This window comes from Bubalus kerabau, chromosome 4, assembly GCF_029407905.1.
Source record: "Bubalus kerabau isolate K-KA32 ecotype Philippines breed swamp buffalo chromosome 4, PCC_UOA_SB_1v2, whole genome shotgun sequence".
NCBI lineage: Eukaryota > Metazoa > Chordata > Mammalia > Artiodactyla > Bovidae > Bubalus > Bubalus kerabau.
Genome location: NC_073627.1, coordinates 10,829,347 through 10,841,453, shown reverse-complemented (window position 1 = coordinate 10,841,453; position 12,107 = coordinate 10,829,347). Strand labels below are relative to the sequence as shown.

The 12,107-nt window shown below is 53.2% G+C and overlaps 2 protein-coding genes across 2 annotated transcripts in view; both read left to right on the top strand.

Annotated features, from left to right (window-relative positions):
* Positions 1-12,107, top strand: part of TIMP2 (TIMP metallopeptidase inhibitor 2) — a 54,460-nt gene that overhangs the window by 16,724 nt on the left and 25,629 nt on the right. The gene's annotated exons all lie outside the window — the stretch shown is intronic.
* On the top strand, positions 2,322-8,618 carry CEP295NL (CEP295 N-terminal like). Its single transcript, XM_055575283.1, has one exon. It carries the CDS (start codon positions 6,407-6,409, stop codon positions 8,081-8,083), a length of 1,677 nt encoding a protein of 558 aa, XP_055431258.1. The 5' UTR covers positions 2,322-6,406; the 3' UTR covers positions 8,084-8,618.

The following is a 12,107-nucleotide window of genomic DNA, read 5'->3' as shown; positions in this document are numbered from 1 at the left end:
CTTTCCACCTGGGCCAATTTCTGCCTCCCTGTAATGTGTTCTCAGTGTCTGGTCCAGGCATCTGGAGACACACACAGTAAGTACCACCCTCTTTTCTAAACAGCTTGCCAAGCTTGTGGGTGTTTCTGATAGTGATGAGCATCTGCCCAGATGGATGTTGCTGTTATCATCCCCATCTTACAGGCGAACACACTGAGGCGCCTAGGGTTAAGAAACATGCCCTAGGTCACACAACTGCTCGATACTCTGAACCACCAGAGTATACTGTTCTAGACTTTTCTACCACCTGCAAGCATCCCTCCAAGCATTCTTGGTTCCATAGGGCTTTCCTTCCTATGACCTGTTTTTGTCTATTTTTTTCATTCTCCTGAACTTTGAGGCCCTCCTCATCCGTAACCATTCTCTGTCTTTCTGAACCCTATCTGGGAAGAGGCAGCCTCTCCCTTACTCAGGTTTTCTCCTTATCTAGTAAATGTGTCATTCTTATTTAGTATACATATATTTTTTATATATTGTTTTATTTATTTATTTAGGCTGTTCTGGGTCTTCGTTGCTGAGGGCTTTTCTCTAGCCGCAGTGCACAGGCTTCTCGGTGCGTGGATTTCTCTTTGCAGTGGCTTTCTTGTTGCGGAGCACAGGCTCTAGGTATTTGGGCTTCAGCAGTTGCAGCACGTGGGCTCAGTAGAGGTTCCTGGGCTCTAGAGCACAGGCTCAGCAGTTGTGGCGCATGGGCCCAGTTGCTCTGCAGCATGTGGGACCCTCCCAGACCAGGGATTGAACCTGTGTCTCCTGCGTTGGCAGGCAGATTCTCCACCATTGAGCCACCAGGGAAACCCTGCTGTATATTTTCTACTAGGTGAATTCCTAAACATTTCAGTTATTATATTTTGATTTTGAAACTTCCAGACTATTTTGTTTGGATCCTCACACATCCTGTGGGGTGGGAATGGCATGGATATTCTTCCAAGTACCTGTTTCACGGGGCTGGGCTGGATCATTGTCCTGCTTGTTTTTGGCACTTGTAGCAGAACAGGTAAAGATCACGTTGGCTGTTTTGGTGGCCACAGGTCTCTGCCGACTCTGAGCTCACAGCTGGCTCAGACCCTCTCGTTTCCTGCTTTGCTTCTTTAGGAACTATGGTCTCCCACTTGGCACATGCAGGGTTGGACATGGAGACCCACGTGTGGGTTGTCAATGGGTTCCCAGGACACTGGGCCTTGTTAGATCTGACCAGGTGTTCAAACCTGTGAAAAATCTGAGCTGAAGCCTTGCATTCCAGCAGCATGGCTGGTTTTCCATCTCCTTGTGGGTTATTGTGTGCTGGGGATGTCACATTCGGCGACAATGGACTTGGACTCAGACGCTCGTGCGCTTGACTCATGGAAAGCCCATCAGAGCCCCAGACTCTGTTCACTCTTCTGGCTTTAGACACAGTTTTAAGACACTTCTTTGTGTGAGTCCCAGTCAGTCCAGAGCAGTTTAGAAGCTGTATGAGAAAAGGGGGCTAAGACGCCATCAGACCTCCCAGAAAGTTACAACTATGGAGGAAGCTGTGAAAAGGCGACTTAAATTATATTCTGGGGTCATTTCGTTCAGAGGAATTGTGTCGTATATGTATGGTTTTTGATGTTGTTCAGTTCCCAAGTAGTGTCCAACCCCATGGACTGCAGCCTGCCAGGCTCCTCTGTCCTCCACTATCTCCCCAAGTTTGCTCAAATTCATGTCCATTGAGTCAGTGATGTTATCTAACCATCTCATACTCTGTTGCCTCTTTCTCCTTTCGCTTTCAATCTTGCCCGGCATCTGGGTCTTTTCCAGTGAGTCAGTTCTTTGCATCAGGTGACCAAAGTATTGGAGCTTCAGCTTCAGTAACAGTCCTTCCAGTGAATATTCAGAATATTCAGAAATGTTTTTTGAGGGGTCCTATATATCTTCAAAGCTCTTGAGGGATTTTCTATATTGTAGTCCTAAAGGTAATCCAAAGTTCTAAAAAGGTCAAGTTATATCTCTTCTGTACATTCAGGAGACAGAGAAATGTTTAACTTTACGTGTGAAAGAGCTTTAATTACATGGAAAGGTTCTCTCTGGCCATGCCACTAATTGGGCGCCCTTTTATTTCTATTTTTAAATGTTTCAAAGAAAGTGTGCTAAACCATGTCACCTGGGCATTGAGCCTGTGGGCCTTGGGAGAAAAGCCGGAGCATTTTTCTCGTTGCTGCGGAAATCAGGGGCCACCTTGTCAGGGAGGAGGAACCAGACCAGGTCTGGGAAAGGTGGGTGGGTGGGATGAGGAGGGGTTCTGTTTGAGCAAGAAGGATGGGATTGAGCACAGCGTAGGCGCTCGACCTGCATGGGGGACATTTGGGATGGCTCGGAGCCTGGCTGGCTGGGGAGAAGGGGGCAAGATCATGAACTGCCAGAATGTTCTCAAGCCTGCAGATCAGGGATCGACCAACGGACTCTGATGAGATGGTTAACCAAGCACATTCCTGGGCCCCCTTCCCACTGAGGCTGGGGTGGGATCATCAGTCTGAGGCAGGGCCCCAGAGTCTGCATTTTAGCCAGTAGCTCAGGCGACCGTGATACAGGTGACCTTGCGTTCTGCTTGGAGACTTGCTCTGCGGACCAGGGAGTCGGTTGCAGATGCTGAAGGGACACAGCTGGCTGAGTCAGAACAGTGGCTGTAACCACAGTGCCGGGGAGGAGGGCAGGGGTGATGTGGAGGTGCGGGGCGGGGTGGAGATGGGGGAGGTGACAAAAGCCTGGTTAGGAGGCTCAGGTGAGACCCTTCAATCCAGCCCGCCTGGCATCAGAGCCTCACCGCCTCCTTCGTGGTCACTGTTCCTCCTCGTTGGAGTGGGGTTGCCCTGGAGGCTCCATTGAGGGGTCAGAAGGCAGGAGGGTTGCTGTGGGCCTGGGCGCTTCCCGGTGGCCTGGGAGGGGGTCTATCTTGGCTGAAGAGTCATCTAAGCCGCTGCCCAGGTGACCACCGAGGGCTGGCTCTGTGCACCAGGGACAGCAGAGGGTGAGAGGAGAATGGGCCCAGTGTTCCTCACGGCGGCCGTGCTGAGCAGGCCTTCTGTAGGGACGGGGCTGTGGCTTCCTGAGGGTTGAGGGTGGTAGTCACAGCCCAGCCCATCGCCCTCTGGGGGAGCAGGAGCAGAAGACCCAAGGGAGAACTGGATGCCCAGAGCATTCTGGTCTGGTCAGCGAGCAGGGCAGGGCTTGGAGGTGAGGGCCCCAGGGAGCTGGGAACGTGGGCAGAGGGCCCAGGTGCATCTGCCAGTTGCTCCAGGGTTTTCAGTTCCTGAACAAGGGAGCTGACTAATTTCTGGGCTTTTTCCCCAAGGTCACCATCCAGATGTTATAGGTTTTCACCCATTTGCATGTGTCTAGGAAAATCAACTGGACTGCACTGGGGCGCCTGCCCCAGCCGGCCTGGCTTGGGCTGTAACGGGGTGATTGAGTGGGTGGGGGCCTCAAGAGTGGGAGACACTCGTCCAGGTTATGCTGATTGTCACCTGTTAGCAGTGCAGTTTACGCTGTTCTCTCCAGCTGTCTTCCAAGATGGACAAAGAAACCTTCACAGCTCTGTCTCTCTCCTCATCTGTTTGGACACCCCTATGGGCATTCCTGTGCTGTGCTCAGTTACTCGGTCATGTCTGACTCTTTGCAGCCCCATGGACTGTAGCCGGACAGGCTCCTCTGTCCATGGAGATTCTCCAGACAAGAATACTAGAGTGGGTTACCATGCCCTCCTCCAGCGGATCTTCCCAACCCAGGGATCAAACCCAGGGCTCCTTCATTGCAGGCGGATTCTTTGCCATCTGAGCCACCAAGGAAGCCTGTGGCCATTCCTAAGGGTAGGAAAAGCTGTCTCTGATGTTTGGGACTCAGATTCAAACCCAGCTCATCCCTGTGAGCTGGGACAGTTACTCAGTTTCTGCGCTTCCCTTTCTTGGTGTAGGGACATGATTTCCTTTTCCTTGGGCGTGTACTTAGGTAGATCTACTTTTACCTTTTACTTACGGCTGCACTGGGTCTTCATTGCTTGGCATGGGCTTTCTCTAGTTGCAGCGAGCAGGGGCTCCCCTCCAGTTGCAGTACTTGGACTTCTTACTGCAGGGGCTTCTCAGTTGTGGCACATGGGCTTAGTTTACCCCGAGGCATGTGGAATCTTCCTGGACCAGGGATCAAACCAGTGTCGCCTGCATTGGCAGGCAGATTCTTAACCACTGGACCACCAGGAAAGTTCCATACATTTACCTTTGTATAAAACTGCGAAGCTCTTTCAGAACAGCTGCAGCATTTTGCATCCCCACCAGGAACCAGAAGTCTGTGAGGGTTCCAATGTCCCCACGCCCTCGCCAACATTTGTCATTGCCTGTCTCTTTCATTGTAGCCATCCTAGTGGGTGTGAAGTGGTATCTTCATTTTGCATTTCCCTGATGAGGGTTGATGTTGAACATCTTGTTATGGGCTTTATCAGCCATACATAAATCTTCTTTGGTGATGTGTATATTTCAGCCTTTTGCCCATTTTTAAATGGATTGTTTGTTGTCTTCTTACTGGGTTGTACGAGTAGTTTATACCAACTGATTCAGGTCTTTTGTTGGGTGTGTGATTTGCAGGTATTGCCTTCCAGTCCGTGTCTTGTGTTTATACCTATTGACAATGTCTTTTGAAGTGCAAAGGTTTTTAATACTGATGATGCCAAACTTATCAATTTCTTATATTGTTTGTGCTCTTGGAGTTGTATCTAAGAATGTGTGCCCAGTCTGAGGTCATGAAATTACACTTCTGCTTTCTTCTAATTGTAGCTTTAGACTTTATGTTAAGGTCTATGATCCATTTGCATTCATTTTTGTATATGATATACAATTTGGTATATGGTAAGATAGGGTCTAATCTTTTTTGTATGTGGATACCCGTGTCACTTTGGTTGAAAATCTCAACCATTGTGTTTAACGCCCTAGCTTTCTCTTTCTCTCTCCTCTTGCTCATCATGGGGGTTGGCAGACTGGTAGAATATGGTATTAACCAGGTTTCCACATGTCTAACTGCATGATCACAGTTACCAAAAGCTGGTGGCTATGTGACCATTGGTCAAAGACGAGATGTCTACCTGAGCAGCAGCTGCCACTTGCCAGCTGTGTGATCTGGGTCAAGTTTCTCAGTTGCTCCCTGCCTCAGTTTCCCCACCTGTGAACCAGGGGTGCACAGGTTCATTCACCCTTGCACCCTCGATAACTCCTTACCTCTAGGATTACTGGAAAACAGACGAGTGGAGGGCAGCCCGCACAGTTCACATTAGTTGTTCCAATTGATGCAGTGGGATTTCTGGGGACCACCATTACTTTTGAGCTAAAATTTGCTCAGCCTGACTCCACCCCTCATACCCTAAGATGAAAGAAGGGAAGGGAATCCTACACAGGTGAAGCGGGCTCCGTTCAAACTGCAGTGTCCAGGAGGCGGCTCATGTAGCCCACAAATAATGGCAGTTTTGGACACCAGCTGTGAGTGGCCACAGGCTCCATACTCTTTTTTTCTGGTATAAATGCAGGTCCTTCTTTAGGAAGGTCTGGTGGAGCACGTGTCCCTGCCTGATGCCAAAGAGATGTGAAAAAAGAGATACCACCAGCTTAACCTCTGTTTGCACTGAATTTTAGTACAAACATTCGATCTGCAGTCATCTGCGCACCTCCCCCCACCCACGCACGCACACGCACACACCTTTCTCACCGGGGTGTGTTCCTCCTACACTCCTTCCTCCTTTCATTTATAAGTAGCTCCCTCCAGAGGGCCAGGCATTTGCACACACACCCCCGACCCGAGCCCTAACTCGTCTCCTAAGGTGGGGTCTTAACCTCAGCACTGTGGACATCGAGGGCCAGGTCCCTGCTAGTCGCAGGGCCGCCGTCCTGTGCATCACGGGCTGTTTCATAGCAACCCTGCATCCACCCGCTAGATGCCTCTAGCACTGCCCCCTCCTCCAGGTGTGGCAACCGAAACTGTCTCAGAAATGGCCACACGTGCCCCTCTGAAGCAAAACCACCCTCCGCTGAGAATAGCTGCCCTATAGGTCTTGTGTGGAGGCTTGTGAGACAGAAATCGGGAGCTGAGAACGGGCCCTTGCGGGTGGGGGTCTGGAGGACAGTCTGAAGGGACAGGTCACCTCCCCTAGGCACCCCCAGCCCGCCACACTCAGAGTCCCCCCTTTGCCTTGTCTCCAGGGTCTCGCTTTCCTTGGAACACTCAGGGCAGCACTGTGCATCTTCCTTCCAGGTGGGCTTGACCCAAAACAGCCCTGGCACCTGTGGCCTCTCGGCCCCTGGTGCCCTTGAACCTCCGCTCTCTGGGTTCCTACCACCTTCTCTCCAAAGCTGTGTCTGTACAAGTCCCTGACATGCGAAGAAGCTCGGAGAGAGCTGCTGGACTGAGCCCCAGTCCCGACAAGGAAGCCTGGTTCTCGAGGCAGAACCTTTCGGACAGATTGCTCCAGGTCCGAGAGAAGGGAGCCTTGGCCCCGCAGAGAAGACAGAAGGACCCCCAGCAGCGGAAGACCCAGCTGCTCCAGCGCTTGGTCGAGGAGCTGAAGGCAGAGTGGCCAGAGGCCCTGGACCAGCAAATTCGAGGCCTGGGGCGGCTGTACTTAGCGCATCTGTTGGGCTCGGGGGGCGAACGGGCCGAGGACCATGAACCTGACTCAGAGGGCTCGGCCCAGCGAGGAGCAGCCAGGTTGCCCAGGGCCAAGGGGAAGCACAGAGTGGCCGCGCGGGAAGAGAAGGGACGCAGGGAGGAGCTGGCCCGGCGGCAACCCTGGTGCGCCACGTCCCGGAGGAGAGCAGTGGACCGAGAGAGGCAGAGGGCCTCCAGAGCCACGGGCCCATGTCCCCCTTCCTTGAACCCCCCGGAGAGGAGTAAAGGAAAACGAGCGCCTTCCACGAAGACCGGCGGGGGCTGCCGTCACGGGACAGATGTGAAGAAGCTCTTGGCTGCCACGGAGGGGATCAAGCGCCTGGAGGAACAGGAGAGTGACGCAGCCCGGGAGGGCAGGAGGCAGCTGGGGAAGCGGCCAGCTCGTCGTCAAGGCCCGAAAAACAACTGTCTGGATCAGAGCCCCGAAGGCAAAGCCGACCACCTGGAACAGCTGTGTCCAGTCGGCTTGACCCACAGAAGGGGGGCCTCGCCGCCCGCGAAGCTTGGGAACAAGAGCAAGTGGCAGAGAGAGCTGGAATTTGCCTTCGAAGAGTTGTTTGATACCAACAGGAAGCTGAAAAAACACCTGACCTCGCAGCTGGATCTCAAGCCCGGGGTGGAGCAGAGCCCTGGGGAAGACCAGGACTTCAAGGAGGAGACGCAAGCACGGAGAAGGGAGAGCCAGAGAGAGAAGGCGGAAGGAGACGCAGAGATTCATGTGGTGTCCGCCGGAGAGCCCACGAATCCAGTGGGGATGGAAGCCCACTTGACGCCGTCCAGAACCAGCTTGCAAAAGTTTCTAAGCAAGCTCGAGAACCAGAAATACCATAGGATGGCCAAGGGCGTGGTTAAGAGCGACAGTACACTTGGGTGTCCCGAGGCAGGAACCTCTCTGGATGAAAAGCACTGGCTCTTCTGCAGCCCCGGATCCGGATGGGAGCCGCCCCAACTGGATGCGCTGGTGCAGGGCTCCCTTCAGCTTCACCCGCAAGAACAGGCAGACAGGGTTGGCTTGATGGCAGCAATGCAGAAGCAGAAAATGCAGGTGGAGCAAAGAAGACTAAAGCAGCTGGACCTGCTCGAGCAAATCGAACACCACAAGGTGAGTTTGGAGGCCGACCTCCAGACGGAGCTGAAAGACGGCAGGAGGGAACAGAGGCAAGCTCGTCTGGTTCATCCGAAGCCTGACTCCCCTCCAGACCCGGAGAAGGAAGGCGGGTATGACCGCAGCCCCACTTCCCCCTCGGCTGCCATGGTCGACGATGACAGGCACAGTCAGATGATCCGTGACATTCAACAGCAGATTCTAGAGCAAAACAAGTTGCACAAGCAGTTTCTTAAAGAAGCCAGGAAACGCTTGCTGGAGTTTCAGAAAATATGTTAAAAGTGAGAGTCCCACCCATGGTAAATACATCACTGATAACTGGGCGTTCTGCCAGAACTGGTACCCAAGTCTGTGCGATTGTATTTGCGTCATCTGCTCAGAAACCCGTAGCCTCTTTAAAATGGGCCATCAGTCATCCTTCTGTGCTTTTGGCGCGAGTTCCTCTGCAGAAATCCTACTTACTCCCAATCTTGCCTTTAAAAACTAAGTCCTATTCGGAAAGAATCCTTAGCACGAAAATAAGAACCCGTGTAGGGCGCGGTATGTGGGTCTGGCCAGCGTTAGCCCAGAGGTGTGTCCTGGAGCTGAGGCTGTTTTCATGAACCGCGAGCGCAGATGGAAGTGCCAGGTACATTTAAGCGCTTCAGATGTTTTAGTCGAATAAACACTGGACTTTGAGGGGCATCCAAGGTCAGACGGGCGCAATTTCAAAAGATACATCATTGGTTGCTTAGCCAGTGGCTGAGACGTTCACGGAGAGGTCTAACGAAAATCTTTCAGTCTTTTCAAAGCAACGTCATTTCATAGGACATCACTTGGTAACATTCTTGTAAATTTAATATTAGAAAGTGGGAGGGAGGGACAGAAGGGGGTGGGAGCAAGAGAAGAAAGAGGAAAGAGAAGAAAAGAAAGGGGAAATGCTTCTCAGTGACACAGCCCTACAGACTCCTTTGGGGCTGGCAGTGGTGGGGGATGGGGGCGGCGGGGAATAGGGTGTCTGATCGTTGCCTTTTTCCCAGCTTTACCCCTGACCCAGAAGCCTCAGTAGCCACGGAGACCCTATACTGGGTGGGGCTTTATCTACCAGTTGCATACTTAGGGATTGGAATGGAGTGGACAAACCTTTTCTGCAAGGAGCTGAGAGTAGCATTCTAAGCTTCTCTGGCCATATGGTCTCTGTGGCAACTACTCAATGCCTGGAAGGCAGCCATAGACTAAATGAATGGGTGTGACCGAGTTCCAATAAGACTTGATTTACAAAAATAAGGGGTAGGCAGGCTTTGGCCCTCAAGCCAGCATTAGCTGACCCCTGGGCTTAGCATATCAAGGAGATGGGCCTCCCTTCCCTTCCCTTCCAGGAACCTCAGCTATCCTGAGTAGGAGCCCCTCTTCAGTCATGGTATGTGGGCATCACTGGGCCATCAATGGCCTTTTTAATCTTACGTATGTTTTGCACCATAGCCTAGCTGTAGTGACCAACAGGGAGTGAAGGCAGGGTCTGTTGGGACCCCTGCCTGCCCACATGTAGACGGTATAATCATCACCTGTGAGCCCACCATTCAAATCTGAGATCTGAAATACTTGCCGAAAACCAGCTTTATCTGTGTGCCCCTTCCCTTTTCTGTACGCTGTTCCTCCTTAGCTGTATTGTGTATCCGCAGAACTTGGGAGTTGTCCCCACTTCACACACCAGTACACAACCTATATTGTTCAGCTTTACTTATGCTTGACCCCTATAAAAAGGATGTTATAGCACCTGTGGTCTTTTGGAAGCTTTTTTGGACCCAGCGTAGTGAGTTCGTCCATCTCACAGGCAGGTGTCAAGTTTGCTGCTGCGTCATGTTATCATGGGACCCTCTGAGTCTCCTTCCCATCGCTGCTTGTTTTGGGCCAGTTCCCGAAATGAGAATAACATCCCTAATGCACGGGGGTCAAAAGGCCTGGCATCAGACAGTGCTTTGGGGATGTGTGGCCACCCCAGCTGGGACGGAGGTGTGGGAAAGGTCTCCTTCCTCCTTTCCTTCCCATTTTCACCTCTTTTTTTGCCTCTGGAAAATGTTGGCCTGACCTTGCGCCATTTTTCCTGTGCAAATATTGACTGGCAGACACTGCCTCACAAGCCTGGAGGTGAACAGTGAACAACACACACATGGAAACATTACATTCTAGTGGAGGATACAGGTAACAAGTGACCACAGTGACTTAGATGGCGGTGGAAGAATACTCAGAGAGGCAGGGTGAGTGACTGGATGCGCGTCTCTGAGCATCCAGCCCCCAGCCCCTGAACTTGCCCATTTGTATAGAGCAGTAATGGCATCCAACAAGGTGTTTGGTGGTTTTGTTTTTTTTTTTTTGGTTTTGTTTTAAAATCAATAGTTTTGAGTGAGGATCCTCCCACCATCTCATGTCTCCATCATGTGGGTCTCTGTTGTCTGTGGCTTTCCCATTTGAGGTAGAGAAAATGTTTGATCCCAGCCCCATTTCTCTCATCTGCTTCTGCAAAGTCATGGGTCAGGGCTGCAGAGCCGCTCAGTGTGGTCTGAGTCCAACGTGAATAAAAACAAAAGTCCTGGGGCTGGGAGACCTTTGTCACTCCTGGGCCAAATGAGGATTCCCCGCGGGGAGGGGCACAGGCCTTCAGCAGGTGCTCAGCCAGAACTCCGTCTGTCGCCATGGGATTGCCTCGGTCTGAAGGTGGAGGGGGCGCCCTGGGGTCACCGGGTTTAAAGCCGTGGCCACGATGGGACCCAAACACTGAGTAATGGTGTTCTCCTGACTCGGCCTGAAAGCCACAGTCTGATGAAGGGGCAAGCCTGCCTTTGAGCGCGTTATTTTTGTTTCCACTTTCAAAGGTCGTGTTTGCGCTGCGTGTGTTCTAGGTGAGGAGTCGTCCCCTCTTGGCCACACTTGAGCTAAAAGTAGGTGTCGGGGCAGGGCAGCGAGACATGGTGGAGGGTGACTCATCTCTGCCTGGACGGTCCCTCCCACACTGTCCCCCAGCAGCTGTATGAGACACCTTGCCCTTCTCCACCTGACCTGCAGAAGACCGAAGCAGGGTGGTCTGGAGCACCCTCTTGCCCGGACCAGCAATGTCAGCAACAGAACAGCCCTCCAGGACCACCTCCTCCCAAACAGGTGACCCTCCAGTGGTTCCCAGCAGAGGCGTCACCGGTCACTTTGATCTCAGTGGTGTCCCAGGGGCCCACTGTGGCGTCTGCAAAGACACCGCCTTCACTCCTTGTCGGTCACTTTGATGCGACTGGACGCAGGTGCCAAGGACCCTGGGGCAGCGCCCCCAGGACAGTTTCCACCCAGTCCTTCCAGAGAGCAGTGAGGACCCCGACACGGTGGCTCCTCCTAGGGGGTCCTCCCTCCTTCCCCATGGGCTCTTCCTCTCTGAAATTGCATCTTCTAGAACGTTCCCCTGGTTGTGTGCTTCCATCCCCACACTTGGGGCAGCTTACTTGTTCCTGTTTCACTCTGGGTCATCAGGTCACGTCCTTGCAGCCAGATGGTGGCCCCTGGGGAAGGCCTCCATGGCCAATGGGCTGGTGGACAGCCCCTTCCCCCCGCCCGTTTGCCCAAGCAATCTGCACGGGGCAGGCAGCACAGGTGGTACCTGTCACAGGGTCCACTCTCCACGGGCACGTGTGGGCCGGCAGTGACGGACAAGCAGTGGGACAAGGGACAGCAGTTCAGCTGAGATGGCGGGACAGGTCCTGCCCTGGTGGGGCCAGGGGGGCACCCTTGGTTTTGGATGTGTCCCCGCATTCCGTGGGTGCTGCCCTGGGGGTCCTTGTGCCTGTCCCCTCCCCCATCCAGCCAGGTGCTGGGTTGCAGCGTGCGCGAGAACATCCAGAAACTCAGAAATGTAAAATGACGGGAAAATAGGTTTTTAAAATTGAGGCGTGGGGCAGGGGTGCCTCTTCCGGTGAGCAGGAGGAGGCCATAAGGTGCGGCCACTTCTTACTTCCACGCTATTTGCTCTGTAACAGGATGGAGAGTCGATGGCAGAGTGTAGCCTACCCTCATCCCGGCCTGGAGACGAGGTGGGGTTGGGGGGTGGATTGCACCCCACACACCACCCACTCCAAGGGGCTGGTGAGCTAAGCTCACAAGGACTAGCTGAGGAGTGGGCGCATGACCTCCCAGCCCACTTGCCCAGAATCCCTCCACACTGACAGCTGGGGGTGTGGTCCTGGGATTCCCGCCTTCCCATCCCTGCCCCTGGCTCCTGAGCAGTGCGGTGTGTCGGGGTCAGCCCACAGACCACGTGCTTCAGCATCCCACGCCAGGGCCGCTG

Excerpts from the sequence above, each read along its gene's own strand:
- CEP295NL (XM_055575283.1), top strand. The coding sequence starts at position 6,407 with ATGCGAAGAAGCTCGGAGAGAGCTGCTGGACTGAGCCCCAGTCCCGAC.